The sequence below is a fragment of the Schistocerca cancellata genome, chromosome 1, assembly GCF_023864275.1.
Source record: "Schistocerca cancellata isolate TAMUIC-IGC-003103 chromosome 1, iqSchCanc2.1, whole genome shotgun sequence".
NCBI lineage: Eukaryota > Metazoa > Arthropoda > Insecta > Orthoptera > Acrididae > Schistocerca > Schistocerca cancellata.
This window is the reverse complement of record NC_064626.1, coordinates 267,026,638-267,050,009: the sequence shown is the minus strand read 5'-3', so window position 1 is coordinate 267,050,009 and position 23,372 is coordinate 267,026,638. Positions and strand designations below refer to the sequence as shown.

General features: G+C 40.9%; 1 protein-coding gene across 1 annotated transcript; it reads left to right on the top strand.

The window, feature by feature from the left end:
- Positions 1-22,168: 22,168 nt before the first annotated feature.
- Positions 22,169-23,027, top strand: LOC126159883 (protein SREK1IP1-like). Its single transcript, XM_049916726.1, has one exon. The coding sequence runs from the start codon at positions 22,266-22,268 to the stop codon at positions 22,722-22,724; it is 459 nt and encodes a 152-aa protein (XP_049772683.1). The 5' UTR covers positions 22,169-22,265; the 3' UTR covers positions 22,725-23,027.
- Positions 23,028-23,372: the final 345 nt, after the last annotated feature.

Here is a 23,372-nt window from a genome sequence, read left to right as displayed (position 1 = left end):
ACGCGAGATATATGTGGGCGGTAGTAATATGTTGCCCATCTCTTCCCGGAATGTGCTCTCTCGTAATTTCGATAATAAACCTCTCCGTATTGCGTAACGCCTTTCTTGAAGTGTCCGCCACTGGAGCTTGTTCAGCATCTCCGTAACGCTCTCGCGCTGACTAAATGTCCCCATGACGAATCGCGCTGCTTTTCGCTGGATCATGTCTATCTCTTCTATTAATCCAACCTGGTAAGGGTCCCATACTGATGAGCAATACTCAAGAATCGGAAGAACAAGCGTTTTGTAAGCTACTTCTTTCGTCGATGAGTCACATTTTCTTAGAATTCTTCCTATGAATCTCAACCTGGCGCCTACTTTTCCCACTATTTGTTTTATGTGATCATTCCACTTCAGATCGCTCCGGATAGTAACTCCTAAGTATTTTACGGTCGTTACCGCTTCCAATGATTTACCACCTATGGCATAATCGTACTGGAATGGATTTCTGCCCTTATGTATGCGCATTATATTACATTTATCTACGTTTAGGGAAAGCTGCCAGCTGTCGCACCATGCATTAATCCTCTGCAGGTCTTCCTGGAGTACGTACGAGTCTTCTGATGTTGCTACTTTCTTGTAGACAACCGTCATCTGCAAATAGCCTCACGGAGCTACCGATGTTGTCAACTAAGTCATTTATGTATATTGTAAACAATAAAGGTCCTATCACGCTTCCTTGCGGTACTCCCGAAATTACCTCTACATCTGCAGATTTTGAACCGTTAAGAATGACATGTTGTGTTCTTTCTTCTAGGAAATCCTGAATCCAATCACAAACCTGGTCCGATATTCCGTAAGCTCGTATTTTTTTCACTAAACGTAAGTGCGGAACCGTATCAAATGCCTTCCTGAAGTCCAGGAATACGGCATCAATCTGCTCGCCAGTGTCTACGGCACTGTGAATTTCTTGGGCAAATAGGGCGAGCTGAGTTTCACATGATCTCTGTTTGCGGAATCCATGTTGGTTATGATGAAGGAGATTTGTATTATCTAAGAACGTCATAATACGAAAACACAAAACATGTTCCATTATTCTACAACAGATTGACGTAAGCGAAATAGGCCTATAATTATTCGCATCTGATTTATGACCCTTCTTGAATATGGGAACGACCTGCGCTTTCTTCCAGTCTGGTCCGGATGCTTTACCGCTACTAAGTGATAGCAGTTGTTTTTCAATTCCGATATCGTTTATTTCAATATTTTCCATTTTGGCGTCCGTGCGACGGCTGAAGTCAGGGACCGTGTTACGATTTTCCGCAGTGAAACAGTTTCGGAACACTGAATTCAGTATTTCTGCCTTTCTTCGGTCGTCCTCTGTTTCGGTGCCATCGTGGTCAACGAGTGACTGAATAGGGGATTTAGATCCGCTTACCGATTTTACATATGACCAAAACTTTTTAGGGTTCTTGTTTAGATTGTTTGCCAATGTTTTATGTTCGAATTCGTTGAATGCTTCTCTCATTGCTCTCTTTACGCTCTTTTTCGCTTCGTTCAGCTTTTCCTTATCAGCTATGATTCGACTACTCTTAAACCTATGATGAAGCTTTCTTTGTTTCCGTAGTACCTTTCGTACATGATTGTTATACCACGGTGGATCTTTCCCCTCGCTTTGGACCTTAGTCGGTACGAACTTATCTAAGGCGTACTGGACGATGTTTCTGAATTTTTTCCATTTTTGTTCCACATCCTCTTCCTCAGAAATGAACGTTTGATGGTGGTCACTCAGATATTCTGCGATTTGTGCCCTATCACTCTTGTTAAGCAAATATATTTTCCTTCCTTTCTTGGCATTTCTTATTACACTTGTAGTCATTGATGCAACCACTGACTTATGATCACTGATACCCTCTTCTACATTCACGGAGTCGAAAAGTTCCGGTCTATTTGTTGCTATGAGGTCTAAAACGTTAGCTTCACGAATTGGTTCTCTAACTATCTGCTCGAAGTAATTCTCGGACAAGGCAGTCAGGATAATGTCACAAGAGTCTCTGTCCCTAGCTCCAGTTCTGATTGTGTGACTATCCCATTCTATACCTGGTAGATTGAAGTCTCCCCCTATTACAATAGTATGATCACGAAACTTCTTCACGACGTTCTGCAGGTTCTCTCTGAGGCGCTCAACTACTACGGTTGCTGATGCAGGTGGTCTATAGAAGCATCCGACTATCATATCTGACCCACCTTTGATACTTAGCTTAACCCAGATTATTTCACATTCGCATTCGCTAATAACTTCACTGGATATTATTGAATTCTTTACTGCTATAAATACTCCTCCACCATTGGCGTTTATCCTATCCTTGCGGTATATATTCCATTCTGTGTCTAGGATTTCGTTACTGTTAACTTCCGGTTTTAACCAACTTTCCGTTCCTAATACTATATGCGCACTATTTCCTTCAATAAGAGATACTAATTCAGGAACCTTGCCCTGGATACTCCTGCAGTTTACCAATATTACGTTAACTTTTCCTGTTTTTGGTCTCTGAGGACGGACGTTCTTTATCAACGATGATAATGTCCTCTCTGGTAAGCCGTCAGGTATTTTATCGTTTCGCCCAAGGGGGGGTCCCTCTAACCTAAAAAACCCCCGTGTGCACGCCACACGTACTCTGCTACCCTAGTAGCTGCTTCCGGTGTGTAGTGCACGCCTGACCTGTCTAGGGGGGCCCTACAGTTCTCCACCCAATAACGGAGGTCGATGAATTTGCAACCATTATAGTCGCAGAGTCGTCTGAGCCTCTGGTTTAGACCCTCCACACGGCTCCAAACCAGAGGACCGCGATCGACTCTGGGCACTATGCTGCAGATATTAAGCTCAGCTTGCACTCCGCGTGCGATGCTGGTTGTCTTCACCAAATCAGCCAGCCGCCGGAAGGAACCAAGGATGGCCTCAGAACCCAAGCGGCAGGCGTCATTCGTTCCGACGCACAAACAGTTTGTAAATATTGCTGAAACAATGCAGGGGCGGATGCACACCCGGATGGCAGTCGTTTGAATCGGTACAAACCAAGATGCGTGTTAACCACCAATACGCGCTGGGATTCTTCGTCCACCAGTATTTGCAAGTACGCATCTGCTAGGTCCAACTTTGAAAAATATGTACCCGGGCACAGTTTGTCAAAAAGATCTTCCGGGCGGGGTAAAGGAAAAGTTGCAGTCACAAGTTGTGGATTCACTGTTGCCTTGAAGTCCACACAAAGTGTCAATTTTCCGGAAGGTTTTTGCAAAATTACTAAGGGTGATGCCCAGAGAGAAGCCTGCACACGTTCAATGACACCTTGTGATTACAAATCGTTTAATGTTCTTGCGACCTCATCACGCAATGCGTGGGGAACATTGTGCGCTCTGAAAAATTTCGGTTGCGCGTTTACTTTCAGTTCCAAATGTGCTTCATAGTTCTTAGCGCATCCAAGGCCCGGTGCAAAAAGTCTGCAAATTCTTCACATAGACGAGAAACACTGGCTGAAGGCACAGTCTGGTTCACTGATAGGACCTGATTTACGATAGACAAGTTAAACAACTGAAATAAATCTAAACCAAACAAGTTCACTGCAGAAGAAGAACGAAGGACGTAAACTGACACAAGTTTTGTTTCTCCCTTGTATGTTGCAAGAAGGCTGCACTGTCCTAACACAGGGAGATACTGTCCTGAATATGTAGTTAGCTTAACATTTGCGGCACGCAACGGAGGTTTGCCCAGCTGTTTGTACGTGTCGTGATTGATCAATGAAACTGCAGCTCCGGTATCGAGCTGGAATGGGATCACGTTGCCATTAATGTCCAAGTCTACAAAAAGTTTATTGTCCTGCTGACGACAAGAGCGACTGTCTCGTGGAAGGTGAACTGACACTGGTACAGAATCACTTGCGACTTGACGGGATGTCCGTCGATGTCGACGCACACTTTTTGTGGGACGAACACAGTCACTGTTAGAGAGAGAAGCACTGGGTGGAGTGGCATTAACTACATGAATTTCCATGTGCGAAGGTTCACGAGTCTGAGCATTCTTGGTGCGACTCCGGCGCGAATCAAAGGGCCGGGAACGGTTGTGAGTGTCTGATCTGAGCTTGTTCTCGCAAACACTTTGAATATGACCTTTCTTATTACAGAAAAATCAAATAGCTTGGTGTGATGGGCAATTCTCACGCGAATGTCTAGTTGCACACCGCGGGCATGATTTTAGCACTGCATTTGCTTGCTTACGCGGCACACGCGGCTGCGCGGACGGGCGCGAGGGCTGTTTACAGTTCTGTGCAGCTCACCCGGCTGGCCGGTTAATGTGACACACGGCTGGCGAAGTTTCAAATGATTCCTGAGCAAAGTCAAGTGTGTCTTGCCTATCCAAGATGTCCATCACTTGTTGAAGGGAGGGATTGACTAGTTTCAAAATCTGTTCCCGTATACGAACATCAGAAACGTTCTGTGCAATTGCATCACGCACGATAGTATCTGAATAAGGGAGTCCACATTCACACTCAAACGCACAATCCCTTGTAAGGCCTTGCAAAGTTGCGATCCCACTCCCCATTAGTCTGACCGGCCGTACGTTTTGTACGAAAGAACGTATACCTTTTGGCAACTACACTCCTGGAAATTGAAATAAGAACACCGTGAATTCGTTGTCCCAGGAAGGGGAAACTTTATTGACACATTCCTGGGGTCAGATACATCACATGATCACACTGACAGAACCACAGGCACATAGACACAGGCAACAGAGCATGCACAATGTCGGCACTAGTACAGTGTATATCCACCTTTCGCAGCAATGCAGGCTGCTATTCTCCCATGGAGACGATCGTAGAGATGCTGGATGTAGTCCTGTGGAACGGCTTGCCATGCCATTTCCACCTGGCGCCTCAGTTGGACCAGCGTTCGTACTGGACGTGCAGACCGCGTGAGACGACGCTTCATCCAGTCCCAAACATGCTCAATGGGGGACAGATCCGGAGATCTTGCTGGCCAGGGTAGTTGACTTACACCTTCTAGAGCACGTTGGGTGGCACGGGATACATGCGGACGTGCATTGTCCTGTTGGAACAGCAAGTTCCCTTGCCGGTCTAGGAATGGTAGAACGATGGGTTTGATGACGGTTTGGATGTACTGTGCACTATTCAGTGTCCCCTCGACGATCACCAGTGGTGTATGGCCAGTGTAGGAGATCGCTCCCCACACCATGATGCCGGGTGTTGGCCCTGTGTGCCTCCGTCGTATGCAGTCCTGATTGTGGCGCTCACCTGCACGGCGCCAAACACGCATACGACCATCATTGGCACCAAGGCAGAAGCGACTCTCATCGCTGAAGACGACACGTGTCCATTCGTCCCTCCATTCACGCCTGTCGCGACACCACTGGAGGCGGGCTGCACGATGTTGGGGCGTGAGCGGAAGACGGCCTAACGGTGTGCGGGACCGTAGCCCAGCTTCATGGAGACGGTTGCGAATGGTCCTCGCCGATACCCCAGGAGCAACAGTGTCCCTAATTTGCTGGGAAGTGGCGGTGCGGTCCCCTACGGCACTGCGTAGGATCCTACGGTCTTGGCGTGCATCCGTGCGTCGCTGCGGTCCGGTCCCAGGTCGACGGGCACGTGCACCTTCCGCCGACCACTGGCGACAACATCGATGTACTGTGGAGACCTCACGCCCCACGTGTTGAGCAATTCGGCGGTACGTCCACCCGGCCTCCCGCATGCCCACTATATGCCCATGCTCAAAGTCCGTCAACTGTACATACGGTTCACGTCCACGCTGTCGCGGCATGCTACCAGTGTTAAAGACTGCGATGGAGCTCTGTATGCCACGGCAAACTGGCTGACACTGACGGCGGCGGTGCACAAATGCTGCGCAGCTAGCGCCATTCGACGGCCAACACCGCGGTTCCTGGTGTGTCCGCTGTGCCGTGCGTGTGATCATTGCTTGTACAGCCCTCTCGCAGTGTCCGGAGCAAGTATGGTGGGTCTGACACAACGGTGTCAATGTGTTCTTTTTTCCATTTCCAGGAGTGTACATTAACTGATTCTTTGAAATAGGCATCCAATGCAGACAAAATTTCTTCGTAGGACAGAGTTGATACGTCGCGTCGGGGAAACAATTTCACTATCACACGGTAGGTGGACACACCTACACAAGAAAGGATATGAGGCTGCCGCTCGTTACCTTGAATTCTGTAGGTGGCGAGATGGAATCCAAATTGGCGTGACCACTCCGTCCAGCTTTCCAACGCCGAATCGAACGGACGAAAAGGTGGTGCAACTGCGTTTTGTGGCTGCTGGAGCGGTGGAGCGGCGGCGGCTGCATAATTTTGCAGTGCACGTTGACCCTGGACGAGCTGTCCAAGGGCATCCAATAAGGCCTGCGTCTGCTGATTCTGCAAGCGATAAAATTCGGACAGTACATCTGGAGATTGTGGCGAAGCCATGACACAAGTAAAATAGAGCAATATTTGGTACAAACGCGATTTAGCTCGTCGCCAATATTGTGAATTGGCAGGAGCCAATTCACGGAGTTTGGAGGAAGCCGAAAGGCACGCGATTAAGCTCACGCAGGCTGGCGTGAGGTCTGGAACAGTTAAAGGAGTTGAGTCTAGTAAATAAAGTACGTAGTTGCTTGAATACTTAACTTTAATCCATAATTGTAGAACATCGCTCTTGATGATAAATAATTTGAATCTCAATATAACGGGTAATGGCGCCTTGCTAGGTCGTAGCAAATGACGTAGCTGAAGGCTATGCTAACTATCGTCTCGGAAAATGAGAGCGTCGGGGAATGACGGGCTTCAAATGAGAGCTTCGCTAGCAAGTCGGTTGTACAACTGGGGCGAGGGCTAGGACGTCGCTTTAGACCTGCCGTGTGGCGGCGCTCGGTCTGCAATTACTGACAGTGGCGACACGCGGGTCCGACGTATACTAGCGGACCGCGGCCGATTTAAAAGCTACCACCTAGCAAGTGTGGTGTCTGGCAGTGACACCACATTTGCAACTTGCTTTCAATGTTTGAGACAGTAGAACATTGCAATCCACAAAAAGCAAAGATGTAATTTCCAGTGACTACGATAACAGGGGCAACTAGAATAGTTGACTCATACAAATACTTACATGCTACAATTTGTGGGATGAAATATAATAATTACAGAGGCCCAGTTGTATTTGCAGAGAGTAGCAGACATCATTGATGGAATACTGGTAAGAACATTGTTTGCAAAACACTTGTGTGATCCAGTGTAGAACATTGCTTAAGCCTTTGAGATTCATACAAAACAGAACTGACAGGGATATTGAATTGTACAAAGAGGATCAGCATGAATGTTCTCATGTTTGCTTGACCCATGTGAAAGCCTCTCAGAAATGCTGCAAAATTTGAACTGAAGGACGCTTGGAGAGAGACGCAAATTATCCAAGAAAGTCAACTTACAAAGCTCAGGGTCCAGTATTACATGAAATGTACCACAAGCACTTAACTATCGTTCCCGTAGGGACCGCAAAGCTACGATTAGGCTAATTGCAGTGTGCACAGAGGTGTTCAAGCAACTATTCTATCCATGAGCTATATGAGAACGGAACAGGATGAAATCCTAATAATTAGTTGAATGAGTACACTCTGCCATGTACATCACAATGATTTGTAGAGTATAGAAGTAGAAGTAGATGTAGAACAGAAGGAAAGAATGAACATCGTAACTACATTGCAAAATGGCGTGATCTTTTTTCAGCATGAGTATAGGAATAAAAATATTTCATTCACTTAAGAAAATATGCGTACAAGAGAAACGTTTGGTAATAACAGAACCCAGAAGTTATCCAAAATCAGAAGAAGAATTAGGCCTTCTTGTATAAAAGGCTACTATCCCATCTATCCCATAGCCCAGTGTGAAAGGAGTTAGTGAAAACATTACAGTACATAAAAATGGTAGGAAAAAGAAACATAGAAAATTGTTGGGATAGGCTAGAGAATTTTCTGAGAAAGGTTAGGGCTAGAAGAAAGAAAAACTTTAATTAAAAAAAAAAGCCTCTGATCCAGGTGTCAAGTGCGAAAGGAATATGTGAAACATACGACAATTCTGTACCCTGTAAACTGTTATGAACTGTATGGCTAAGGGACTTTCATTTGTACCACTTATGGCTTCTTCTTATGGGTGTCCACGGAAATTTTCACTACAGAGGGCAAGTTTTTAAAACTGCAAGTTTTAATACAACTGGTTCTGTGGATGTGTAAAACGTTACGTACCAAGCTAGCAGTGGAAACACATGCATTCACTACCAACAAACAAGACCCAAAATAACTCCACATTTTCAATGGAAATTAAAGGGGGGTAACACACATTCCACAAGGGTTCAAGCACATGTGACATCATTTACACGTCCAACACTCCTGATTAGGAGCTATTTCTAGTCGACTGTGGACATGACACGCAATATCGAATACAGCATGAGCTCCAATCAACTTTCCCTTGCTTTCGATGTGGTGCGCTTGGGGCTTGCCATATCGGATTTCATATAATACTTTGCAGGTTGTAAAAGTGTGCAGTTTCAAGGTAATGGCAAAGAGAAGATTTATAAAAACTCGTCGTTCTTGGTTCGATTTGTTTAATTAAACACTACATAATGACATATCAGCACTTAAAGCTTTCATGAGCTCTTAAGTTATAGGCTGATCTTCCATTACATCCTCATACTATAATGGATGAAAGTGTGGACATATGAAAGCATTGATTAAAGCGTAAATTGGCGGCTTCACCCAGCTGTTCTCAATTTTTTTTAACATTCGCGTTTCTGAAATATTTTGTGACTTTCTTAGTAATTTAATAGGAGTATGTTGATGTTACATACATTATATGTAAGAGTGTTCTCTCAGGAGTAAGTGGTCATTGGCAGTACCTTATAAATTAAGTGTGAAACACATAAATGCTAATAAATTGTTCGAAACACGCTGATAATCTGGCAAACCAAACTATCAGCCTGAATAAGAAGCACAGAAAAGACTGACACATCTGCAAAAGAAATAAGAGGTAACTTAATCTCAGCTATCTACAAAGGGCAGAACAGAATTTACAAGCTAGTTCTTTCAGGACACTTCCAGCCACTCTTATAATGTAAGGTTTAAAGAACATACACAACCTTGTAAGAAAACTACTTTGGGACAGCATTTATCAGAAACTAGTCATTGAATTAGCAACACTGAGAACAGTGTTGTAACTTGTTAGAAGAGCTTCAAATTAATAATTAAGCGAAAAAACAAGAGCCAACAAAAGTACGTAATTGGTAAAGAGATTTTGTACGAAATACCTACTTTTCTTTGTTTGACAATTCCACTGTAATCACTGAACGCCTCTGTTCTATATATCTTGCTTATGGCTTCACCTAGTATAGAATGCTTTATATATATACTTCGTTTTCTTACATTGTGCATGCAACTATAGTGTTTTCTTGTCTCTTCTCTGTTTATATACACTGAAGCGCCAAAGAAATTGGCATATGCATGGGTATTCAAGTGCAGAGATATGTAAACAGGCAGAATAGGGCGCTGCGGTCGGCAACGCCTATGTAAGATAACAAGTGTCTGGCGCAGTTGTTAGTTCGGTTACTGCTGCTACAATGGAAGGTTGTCAAGATTTAACTGAGTTTGAACCTGCTGTTATAGTTGGTGCACTTGCGGTGGGACATAGCATCACCAAGGTAGCGATAAAGTGGCGATTTTCCATACGACCATTTCAAGAGTGTATCGTGAATATCAGGAATCCGGTAAAACATCAAATCTCACACATCGCTGCATGTCAGCAGGGGACTGCTCAAGCTGGTGGAGGCTCTATAATGGTGTGCGGTGTGTGTAATTGGGGTGATATGGAACCCCTGATACGTCTAGATACGACTCTGACAGGTGACAAGTACCTAAGCACCCTGTCTGATCACCTGCATCATTCATGTCAATTGTGCATTCCGATGGACTTGGGCAATTCCAGCAGGACAATGCGACCCCCACACGACCAGAATCGCTTCACACTGTCTCCAGGAACACTCTTCTGAGTTAAAACACTTCCGCTGGCCACCAAACTCCCCAGATGTGAACATTATTGAGCATATCTGGGATGCCTTCCAACGTGGTGTTCAGAAGAGATTTCCCCCTCTCGTACTTTTACCGCTTAATGAACAGCTCTGCAGGATTCATGGTGTCAGTTCCCTCCGGCACTACTTCAGACATTAGTTGAGTTCATGCCATGTCGTGTTGCAGCACTTCTGTGTGCTCGCAGGGGCCCTACATTATATTAGGCAGGTGTACCAGTTTCTTTTTCTCTTCAGTGTAACATCCTTCATTAACTAGGTGATCTTTCTCATGCACTGGTACGGTGTTTTGTCATTCAGGTTATGAGGGGCCCTCTGGCAGTTACGTTCCTCTAATCACGTCTTGCCTATACAGCGTTCTGACAGTAGTGCCAACAGAGAGCACTGATTATGTGCTACTGTCTGTTTTTATTCATTGGGCTTCTTTAGCTATTTATTTTATAATTTTTATATTATTTTGTGTACTCAGAAAGCCGTTTATTACTTACATCATTATCTAAAATAACGCCACTTGAGTGTGTCTAAATTACTGCCACTTAATCTTCTTCCTTTTTAACAATCTAGCTTTTGTCATGTGTTAATTTATGATATTTTATTACTGTAATGACTTTTACAGCTTATAAGCTCACTACAGACTTTACTGATTGTTCCCTCTTTTTATTTTGCATCGTACAATTATCACTGAAGAATATGTGTACGCCTACAGTAGCAACACCTTGTGAGCTCGCAACACAGACATTTCGTGGCTACTGTATGGCAGTTTGCCTTGAATAATCGTGCTGCTACAAAGATGACGCCTGTGTTTACTATTGTTTATAAATGTGTGACGATGCTGTGTTTAGCTTTTAAAAACGTCACTATGGCTCCAGTATATTAGGACACGTTTTTATAAAACAGGCATATTTAAAGCGCATAATTTTCACATGTATGTCAGTAATACTTTTCATCGTTGTCTATTTTATTGTTTTAAGCTGAAGGTAATGTGCTAGTTGTAATTTTTCCCATACTTTGCTACAGATCTGAAGATGATTATTGCTGACTGAAACTGAAACTAGATTTGGTACTGGTAGGTTTGATCATCACGTGAGTGTTACGGAAATGCTTCAGGAACTCGAGTGGGAGTCTCTGGAGGAAAGGAAGCGTTCTTTTCGTGAATCGCTACTGAGGAAATTTAGAGAACCAGCATTTGAGGCAGACTGCAGTACAATTTTACTGCCGCCAACTTATATTTCGAGGGAAGACCACAAAGATAAGATAAGAGAGATTAGGGCTCGTACAGAGGCATATAGGCAGTCATTTTTCCCTCGTTCTGTTTGGGAGTGGAACAGTGGGAGAAGATGCTAGTAGTGGTACGAGGTACCCTCCTCCACGCACCGTATGTTGGATTCCGGAGTATGTATGTAGATGTAAATGTAGACCTACAAGTTTGTGACCATACACGCGATTTAAAAGAAATTTATTCTGTGTTTTACATAGGCCTCAACATGCTCATGTTTTGGAACAGCATTTATTCATAAATCGTAAGTTAAATTACCCACCTCTTTAATTCGTCTGCTAGAATGGCTGTCCACCCTTTTTAATTAGGAACAAACTCGTGAAACTAGTTTTCATAGTTTTAAAAATAAATTAACATTGTTGAGACACCTTAATGAAATTTGTTGAATATATATGGTATGTCAAATTGATTCATTGTTGGCTGTCTTCAGCTTGTTTTTTGCTTGAAGTCAGATAGTTGTCTCACATTTGGGGTTGATGTAGGCATATTAGAAAAAATAGTTAGTACAACTTTTTCAGCAGGTTTTAGAATTAATTCTCGCAAACACTCTCCCTTATCCATAGCCTGGTCCACATGAATGCAGAACTTGAGACATTTACAAACAATGTAAGTCATGGGATCAGCATCTCCACGTGTGGGTCTATATTTCTTAAGAACCCAGACTGATCTTCCCTGAGGTCTCTTATAGAGATGATAACTTCATGTAAATTTTTATTCTTTGCAGTCCCATACTTCTGAGATCAGTTTTGAAGTTAGAGGTATAAAATATAAGCGAAAAGGTATGCTTCAGCTGTTGACTTATCAGATGTGAAAATTACCGAACAATCAGTTTAATAAGTCACAGCTGCAAAATACTAACACGAATTCTTTACAGACGAATGGAAAAACTAATAGAAGCCGACCTCGGGGAAGATCAGTTTGGATTCCGTAGAAATACTGGAACACGTGAGGCAATACTGACCTTACGACTTATCTTAGAAGAAAGATTAAGGAAAGGCAAACCTACGTTTCTAGCATTTGTAGACTTAGAGAAAGCTTTTGACAATGTTGACTGGAATACTCTCTTTCAAATTCTAAAGGTGGCAGGGGTAAAATACAGGGAGCGAAAGGCTATTTACAATTTGTACAGAAACCAGGTGGCAGTTATAAGAGTCGAGGGACATGAAAGGGAAGCAGTGGTTGGGAAGGGAGTAAGACAGGGTTGTAGCCTATCCCCGATGTTATTCAATCTGTATATTGAACAAGCAGTAAAGGAAACAAAAGAAAAATTCGGAGTAGGTATTAAAATCCATGGAGAAGAAATAAAAACTTTGAGGTTCGCCGATGACATTGTAATTCTGTCAGAAACAGCAAAGGACTTGGAAGAGCAGTTGAATGGAATGAATGGTGTCTTGAAGGGAGGATATAAGATGAACATCAACAAAAGCAAAACGAGGATAATGGAATGTAGTCGAATTAAGTCAGGTGATGTTGAGGGTATTAGATTAGGAAATGAGGCACTTAAAGTAGTAAAGGAGTTTTGCTATTTGGGGAGCAAAATAACTGATGGTGGTCGAAGTAGAGAGGATATAAAATGTAGACTGGCAATGGCAAGGAAAGCGTTTCTGAAGAAGAGGAATTTGTTAACATCGAGTATAGATTTAAGTGTCAGGAAGTCATTCTGAAAGTATTTGTATGGAGTGTAGCCATGAATGGAAGTGAAACATGGACGGTAAATAGTTTGGACAAGAAGAGAATAGAAGCTTTCGAATGTGGTGCTACAGAAGAATGCTGAAGATTAGATGGGTAGATCACATAACTAATGAGGAAGTACTGAATAGGATTGGGGAGAAGAGAAGTTTGTGGCACAACTTGACCAGAAGAAGGGATCGGTTGGTAGGACATGTTCTGAGGCATCAAGGGATCACCAATTTAGTATGGAGGGCAGCGGGGAGGGTAAAAATCGTAGGGGGAGACCAAGAGATGAATACACTAAGCAGATTCAGAAGGATGTAGGTTGCAGTAGGTACTGGGAGATGAAGATGCTTGCACAGGACAGAGTAGCATGGAGAGCTGCATCAAACCAGTCTCAGGACTGAAGACCACAACAACAACACCACACACACACACACACACACACACACACACACACACACACACACACACACACACACATATATATATATATATATATATATATATATATATATATATATATAACATTTGAAATTTTTTGTATGCCTTTATAATATATATCTTCTCTTTTTCAGGTTCAGACATGTAAAATATCATGGAGGAATCTACAATGCCTGGAGGAAAATGAAATGAAGTAGGATCTTCTTAAACATACTGTCAAGAAACAGCAGAAACCTCAGAAGAAGATTTTAAATCATAAAAAAATCATTGACTGAAAAAAGAAATTCCATCACTACAACAGAGGTAAGATCATCATTGTTCGACTTCATATATTTGTGTTACACAAATCTTAAGGCATTTCAGTAGATGGTTAATTACCCATATTAATTAGTTCAGTTCTAATTTTGGAAATTTAAATGCATTAATTACATTTTACTTGAAAATCACATATATAATACAGCGGACTTCACATAGTGCAAAGCAAAGATGGTGTTTCATTGTTAGCTTGTTTTGTGATGTTGCACAATCCATGTTACACACTTATTTCTTGAACTGCTATTACTGAGTATATTCTTGTTGCATTATTATAAGGAAAGTGAAGTTTTAACATAAATTTTAATTATTTTCTGTGGTATTGTAAAATCTGAAAAGTGCGTAAAATGGATCCTGTTGATAACAGTGAGATTGAATCCTTTGTTAATGGCAGCCACACAGCTGATCTGACTACTGAAAATATAGGACCCTTCTCAATGGAAAATGAAACACAGGTACAGTCAGAGATCAACAAAGATATTTTGCAAATGAGTGAAATATCTAACCCACCGACAGTACTGTATCGAAAATTTTCAGCTATCGTAATTGCATCTGACAAGGATGTGTGAATGAATGAGTACAACAGAAATGTAAATACACACATGAAAGAACTAGCTGCACAAATGAATGAATGTAATAAAGATTCACTACACAAATGGAGGAACATGATAAAAAATTTGCTATTCAAATAAACAGTAGTATTTCGAATACTTCAACAGAAACTTCTAGACTAAAAGAAGCTTATAAAGGTATTGTAGAAGTGATTACAAAATTGTCAACTGATGTGTAGTCTCTTCAGGCAGCACAGGCAACAATACAAAGTACTGTTCAGCAGTTATCAGCTCAGGTTAGCAGTATGGCCCTTGGGCAAGATACAAAGTTACAAAAGCGCGTTGAGGCTCAAGGAAAAAGATTATCTGGTGACTTTAGAGAGTGGATAAATGATAAAGATGTGCAAATTTGCGAGAAATTATACAGAATTGAAATGTGCAGTACAACAAGTTAGCATGAAAGTGTCATGGGAATGAGGCACTACCAGTGAAGAAGTTAACCATGATTTAAGTCAGGTAAAACTTTTTTAACGAAGGACATCCCTGAGTGGCCAGGAAACACAGCTGCACAGATGAATGATTTACATGGGGAGTTATTCACAGTTAAAAACGATGTTCATGGCGCACTGCCCTTAATTACTTAGCCAAGTGAGATGTATACAGCCACAGGTCAGTACAATAGTAGGTACAGAGACAATATAGGTAACTTTAGGTCATTAACTAATCACTTAGCTTGTAGTAGGGAGCTGTATCCATTATATCATCAATACTTCTGGAGAAAATCTTGCTGGAATATCGGCAATTTCAGGTCTTTTCTCCTGAAAAGAAGTCACCATATACCAACGTATTTATAAGAAAACTTTGTAGGTATACTTCCTAAAACTTGGACTGAGCAATTATTGGTTCAATTTACTACACCTCACATCCAAGGAGAGTCTACCTGACGAGTCTGCGAAATAAATCATCAATTCAAAAGAGCTTTCCTGCGAAATTTTCATCATCTTGCGTTCAGGGATGACTTAGTGAAGAGGTTTTTAATCCCGAACAATATAACAGTTATTGCTGAGGGCAGTAGTTTGTCACTGTAGTCAACTGTAGCCACATTTGAGTTGTAATCTACAATACATTGGGGTTTATTGATCTTTTCACCTATATTTCTGCCAGTCTTCGCTGTTTCAACCATTCGTGTTGTGGTTTGTGAGATCAGCTTCACACTTCTCTTTCATTGCCCCACTTAATAGCAAGCATTTTGTCAATCGACTGAAACTCAGTGCTCCTTTTTTCAATTTCCTCTGCAGTTTTGGCATGTCGCACCAATTAATATGGACAGTGCCATATGTTGTTGTTCTGTGACTGTGAAGCCAAGGAATCGGTCTGAACTGAAATACCAGTTGTCATCATATAGTAAATGTCCTGTTCCAAGTATGGTCTCATTAGTGTTGATATTAAACGCCACTTTTTCATAAATAATCGAACCCAATTTCGCTTCTTGTGCCTTCATACTGTATTCAATGAAATCCAAAATGATACATACCACAAATGTCTTTATTCCGAATCTATTTCACTTACATGGAATGAACTGTTTAAAAGATAATCGCCTTTTTAACTAGAAGGGACTATTACCAATACAATGCTTCTGATGTGCACTGATAAGCTGCAAAACGCTGTATGAACTTTGTCGACAATGTTCCTAGTTGTAAACAAACTGTTGCCTCCAATACTCACTTGGTTATAACTAAAGTGTATCATTTTCACAAGTAAAATAAAGTGGTCTCTAGACATAACTCCGCTGATAACTGAAGTGTATAAAAGGATATCCCGAAATCAACTTCTAGAAGATAAATAGCAAGAAAACAATATAGCTACTTTCCACTTTGAATGCATGGATTATGGAATATTTGTCCTGGTATATACATAAAATCGATTCTTTTCGTTGGCTATAAATTGAAACACATCTCCTAACAGAAGTATCATAAAATAGGACACTATACTTGAGTTATTAACCAGGTGACATTCGTGGCCTGATATCAACTCATCAAACACATGTTTAGTGGCTGGAAATCGGTTTGGTACCAGTAGGGCATGCTCTTTCCTGAAGAGTTTCATTATCACTTTCTGATTCTTCGGATTTTGAATATCTGCCAACACGTCCTCTTGTAGAAGTATCAAACTAATATACTTACCAGCCAATCAACAGGGCTACTACTTTGAGAATCCATTAAAGACCCATAACAGCTACAGACATCAGAGAACTCACACTCACTATCGTTCCTTTTGAGTATTTCCACAATCACTTGACTTGTGTAACCATGGCGACATGACATTTCTCTCATAGTACAGAAAAATGCAAAGCTAATAATGTCGAAAACGTGCAAAGCAATGTCAAAATTTGCAACGTGTAAGGAGGGACCACAACGGTAAACACGGATGCACACTAGATCTATGCAGGTGGAACTCTGAACAGTTCTGGAAGAAAGATGTGGAAATTGAATTCAATATGTTAACATTCTAGAGCACACTGGTATCTATGGATCACATGCTTAATCTCGTCCACCGTAGTGAGTGGGCCAGTGGGACTGGATATGTAAGCATATCAGCAGCCCTTCAGGAAAATTCGAGGCTGTGATTGAGCTTGTCAACAGCACCTGGAGAGGGACAGAACATGACAAGTTAATTCATTTACAGTCAAAGTGCTAAGACAAGTATGTTATGAAGATATTATCAGTAGCTTCATTATTGTGGTATGTAGGTGCAAACCAATGACCCAGTAATTTTATTTGAAATTTTCATTTTAAGGTTGTTATTTTTAAAAAAGTTTGTATTTAGTTAAGTATTTGTTATTTTAAATTTAAATGTTTGTTATCTAGCATCTACCTAACAAACATGATTGTTAACAGATTCAATATGTTATTTTTAATGATGAAATACTGATTTTTGGATGGATATTTATTTCATATTATTGTGTTTAAAAATTGTTCTTCACATCACTTTTAATGAACTGATTTGAATATATTAGTGATTTCAATTCTTTTAATTTTTTGATCTCATAATTTTTAAATAATGCATTAGGGAGGTTCCATGCCCTCTTTTGCATGTCCTCTCTAATTTTCATCAATTTTATTAATGTTCTATGTCTTTGCATTGTAGTAACAAACCGCATAAGATTATTGTAGTGAGAGTATTTGTACTGAGAGCTCAAAAAATTACTTTTCAGTTGATTCCTAAACAAGTTGTTTTACTTCTGTGGGTGGCCTGGTGGAGGCGAGCATCGTAGGACGCGGCACACTGCGTTTCCGCTTGGGAGCTGCACTTCCCTGAATTCTGAGAGGTTCGTACATTAGGCTTAAGCGCCTGGCGGAAAGACTGACGTCGGTCGAGATTCGAGTATTGTATGCAGGGCGAAACAACCTGCGAGACGTCTGTGTGTCGCCGCAGTTTATGTGTTTACCATTCTGGCGCATCCGGAATGAAGATTCCTGGCACCAACTGACTGCATTGTCCTCATGATTCTGAGAATGCTTGTGGACTGTGCTCTTCTCGGCGCAACTGTCTGGCAATGGATGCTCTGTGGTCTAGGCAGGTTGTTTTGTAGCTGGTCAAATGACAACTTAAGTGCCATCAGCTGAATAGCAGAGGCATGATTGGTCAACTTAATCTGAGGCTAGTTGACGTCATAAAGCCCTGCTCGAAATTGGAGGGAACGGTCGCTATTGGTGCCAATGATGTTCTGAGACAGTGTGGGGGAATTTTGGAATCAGAACAGAATGCTGATTCGCGGTTTTCGAGGAGGGTAGGGAGTTGAGCAATGCTGGATTCGTTCTTGGATCGCATCACAGAGGGGATTCGGGATTTGATCTTCGTCGGAGTCGGACGGTCTTGCGACTTGGTCGCTCTTTTTCGGAAGAACTTAGAATTCTCAGATAGCTTTCGAGGCCAGGGATTGACACAGCGTTGCTGCACAGCAGAAGTCGGCGCCTACATCATCAGGACGCTGCCTACCGACGACATGCTGCAGATTTCAGTACTGGTACAGTATTTTGCGGCTCCAGCATTGTAGGGTCTTATCAATTTTATACTGAATCGCTCAACAGGGCGCGCGTTCGCTTTCCTACAAGTTCACCTTGCTTGTTTCTCCATGTGATCCCATTTGAGCTCTCACTACTAATTACAATACTGCTATATAGTTGGGAGATTAATATTTGATTCATTAGGGCCTCCGGTCATTATCGTCAATCGTTTGCATCGCAGAGAGTAGGAGCCCCTTGTTCTTGAGCCAAACCTTATTCTCATAATATTTCAGTATACCTTGTCCTTGAACCCATTGTTTGTGTCGATAATCATATACATTTATGTTGTGGTGTATAATAAATCTCATTGAAATATTTAATCTGCATATCATTTCATAGATATATGCAGAATCCCATTTAATGTTGTTTATTATGATAAAGTTCTCTTTTTTCTGAGTAGATTACGATTTTTATTAAATTATTGTGAGTGTTCACTCCTTATTTTACCAACTAGCAGGGTCCACTATCATTTTCTTCCGTTACCGTTGCGCACATAATCAGTTAGGTGGTATGTAACGAGGGGGTGGAGTGCATGTCCAGTTCTCATGCAAAATTCGTCTGAATTAAAGAGGTACAAATTCTTCTCCACCCCCGGCACCTTGCAAATTATACTGTAAAATTTGACATAATAAACATAAAGACTGAACTATAGTTTTTTAAACTTAACAATTGCTCTGTAACATAAAATTTTCTGTAATATTGCCCACACCACAGATTCAGCCTAGGTCCCAAATATGGCACTGCCTATCTTGTAGTATGTAGTACCTATTTTGCTTGTGTTTTGGGGGTGACAAATTGTGGCACTGTGTCCACTAGACATTGAAAGTGCTGGGGAGCCATTCTGATCCAAAACTGTACAGTTGTCACTCATGTAATTTGGAGATTGATCAGACTTGGATACAAGTTCCATACATCTCACTTGATGGAGTCCCAAACGTGCCCAAGAGGACTGAAAACAAGTGATCTTCAGAGTCACGCAATTTTCTTCTTTCATCACCCAACTCACTGTGATAAGATGCACATCAGTGTTTATGATAAACAAATGCAAATAGCCGACTAAGATAAATACTGATAATTGAGTCACTTGCTGACCTTCTGCCTAGTGAAACAGTTTATCGTCTTAACTGTGCACATTTATGAGTGTTTTATATTTGTTTGATTGTTTGTGTGTGCGTGTGTGTGTGTGTTTGATATTCTGTGATTGGATATAAAGTAAACATTGCATACCAATTATATGTTGAACTTGTCGATTTCAGTTTTTACCACAAGTAAATGTTACTTTTGAAGTATGCATAACGGTTGTGTTGAAGTTGAGAAAGTCCTTTGATCAGTGTAATCTAGAGGCTAATATCATCTGCGACTTTCTGTGCAACCTTCATTCTTTATAATGAAATGCAAAGTATAATTTTAAGTATCTTGTCAAAATATGAGCAGGTACAGTGTACTGAATATTACAACATTTATCAACAGATGTTTAAAAATTTCACCAAATAATAGCATTTATTATGAGATTAAAATAAGGAATAATTCACACTGAAATGGTATTACTTTTTATTTGATGGAAGGCAAGTTAAACACTGACTGATGAAGCCTTCTACTCCTCCTAGAAGTAACGTAACAGCTTCAAACGGTTTTACAGTCCAGTAATGAAAGACTGGCCATTTACCAATTTCTTGGTTAAATCATGTCATTTATTATCTGTCAAACGAACAGAGTGTCATTATGCTTTAAAAACTGCCCATTTTTCTGATAAAACACTTCCAACTACAGTCAATGAGTGATTAAAATACATCTCTATCTCACATATGAGCACATGTTCCTGAGGGATACGAGAATATTTTCACATGAATCAATGCCTGGGTGTAAACATATTGATGTGGAAAGTTAGCTAAGATTCGTGTTTGCAGGGATCTTTAGTCAACTTTAACTTACATACCTCATGCACTATCCTCCACAAAAGCCCACTCTGTTGGCCGTGCGGTCTAATGCACGGCTTTCTGGGCGGGAAGGAACGCCTGGTCCGCGACACGAATCCGACCGGCGGACTTGTGCCGACGTCCAATGAGAGGCCAGTCTATGGATGGTTTTTAGGTGGTTTTCCATCTGCCTCCGCGAATGTGGGCTGGTTGCCCTTATTCCGCCTCAGCTACTCTATGTCGGCGATTGCCGCACAAACAAGTTCTCGACATATGTGTACACCACAATTACTCTACCACACAAACATAGGGTTACACTTGTTACTCTGGGGGTTCGGTGTGGGGCGGCGGAGGGGTGAACTGGACTGCGGTAGCCGTCGTGAGGTTGTGGACCACTGTGGCTGTGGCGGGGATGGAGCCTCTCCATCGTTTCTAGGCCCCTCGTTAACATAGAATACAATACAATACAATCCTCCACAATCATCCAAAGACTTCAGCAACTGCCCTAGTCAGATTTTTTTTCATTTTACATTTGTCAATTCGGCAGTGTGCATCCTGAATCTTTTGTTCCATGAAGAGTTGGTATCATGACCAAAATAAATGAACTTTGTATTCTTTGTAAATAAAAGCTTTGGAAAGCAGTAAGATGTTCTTAATTTTTGTGATAGAATCTTAATCCAACAATGAGCATTTCCCTTTAGTCACCGAGTAGCATTAAAGTATCATAGTAGCGTCTGCAGGGTGCAATATGTTCAAAAAGTATTTTGTAAGACAGAGTATGGACTTTCTGAGGTTTGCAATATTTTTTGTAATTTTTAAATTTTTTTATTTCAATTAAATGATAGCAAATTTTTACTTTGATCACTGAGTGTAAATACTACTAAGAGCCAGAAATAGAAAATGTATTTGTGCCTTCATTGATTTGAAGCTACTATTGATCTGAAACAAAATCCAGTTCTAACACAATAGAAATCTTATTGGTACAACCACTGAATGATGACTGGTTCTGCACAATGGTACAAAGAATGCTTTTCATAATTATATGCACGAATATACACTTATTTTAGATGGAGTCGGTTGGTCAATAATGCCATAAATCATTTCCATTTATTTTATATTTACATCAACAGAAACCCCTCAGAAATTTAACTAAGGAAAAAACAAATCAGAACTGTAGAGATAAGAGATTTGTTTTATGATGTACCTCCATAGTATTGTAAATAAGACGCTAATACTCAGAAATAGTGATTTTAGGAATGTGGGAAGTATGCAACAGAGCTATTAAGAACGTCTGCAGTTGTCAAATACATAATGTTTCTTGTAACTTAACACAACCTAACATGACATCTCACATAATATTTATGTAATTTATGTAAAGAGGAGTAAACAAAACCGAATAGCAATTCAAAATTAGTTTTACACATTCGAAAGTGTTTTTCAGATGTCGCTTTTTACTTTCTTCCCTGTTGGTAACTTTTTTATTAGTGTCTTTGATTTCCAGAAATAATTTTTAAGGGAATTCTATTTTCCTACCCAGTATTTAGGGGTACGTTTCTTTTTCTCTTCGTTAATGTCTATGACAGCTCTTGAGCTAAAATCTGCACTTCTGTGTTAATCGCGTCCACGAGCTACTGCAGGTTACGCTACCCCGAAAAACAGAAATTCATACTGCCCATGGAAATAGTTCCTTGTGGCTGAAGACAATACGGGTGCTATTTGTGCAAGTTTTCATTGCCTGTGGTTGCTTAGATTTTCTTTATGGTTTAGAAAACCACAGATATTAATATGCAAAGCAAATCCACCAATTCTTCAAACGACAATAGTATCTGTGGTCGAAGTGTGTATACTGTATAGTGTATACATTGCTGTAACTAGTGTTTTTCTGAATGTATTCGGATAATGTGCATGTAATTACAGTGGAATGAATGGATCCAGAAATACTTGCCCGACTTATACCACAGGGAAAGGAGACGGTACGCCCCGCATGCAAGAAATGTGGCTACGCAGGACATTTGACGTATCAGTGTAGAAATTTTCTTAAAGTTGATCCAAACAAGGAAATTGTCCTCGACATTAGTAGTACGAGTAGCGACAGTGCTGATGATTACTTGACACCGTTAACGGAATTACGTGAGAAGGAACTAAAGAAAAAGCTGAAGAAAGCCAAGAAAAGTGCTAAGAAGAAAAAGAGGAAGAAAAAGAAAATAAAGAAAAAATCGAAAGAACGTGACAGATCCCGGTCTCGTTCTAGATCAGAGAGTGACACCGATAGTGAATCAGAAAGTGACAGTGATAAGAAACACAAAAGACATAAAAGAAAGAAGCATAAAAAACATAAGAAATCGACGCACCCCTCAGATGAGAGTGCAAATGAATCCGACTGATTTACACCATTAGCGTCGTGCAAACTGCCTTTGGCACTTATCAACGCAGTGAAACATGGTGTTAAATTATTTTTTTGTTCAGTTTGGTTGTTGCATGCAACGCTTTCATTTCGAAGAACCAGGTGTGTTTAGTTCACGAATGAGAGACGAAAAACCTACACGATTAGATTACTAATGAATGATGCAGAACTTGTGTGCAAATTTATTTAGTTTTTTTTTTTTAATTTACCTCATTCAACAAAGTATGATGTGCCTTTTTGTATTGATCAGTGTTTTTGAAAACAAACCAGGTTCTGAATGTATCTTGAACGCAAATTACTGACCTTTTTTTAATCATCTCCGTACTTCACCCATTTTTATATACAAATTGATTCAATGGGAGAGTTTTTTTAAAACGAGCTATTTTGTTGTTTCTGAAACATTTTAGTTGGGATGTGGTACATACGTCACATACTGTTTCCTAGGATTTCTAAATGTGAATTTCACGTAAACGGTACTCTTACTATGTTTAATGGTACTATGGATCCGTTTTTACATTCATTTGCAGTTGCCCATCTAGCTGAGTGAACAGTTGGTGCAGAGGGAAGTTAAGGTCGTAGCAACTCCAACAGGACAATGGCAAATGTGTCATTGTGAGCCACCAAGGAC

What these genes read in the sequence shown, in the direction of transcription:
- LOC126159883 (XM_049916726.1), top strand. Translation starts at nt 22,266, where the DNA reads ATGGATCCAGAAATACTTGCCCGACTTATACCACAGGGAAAGGAGACG.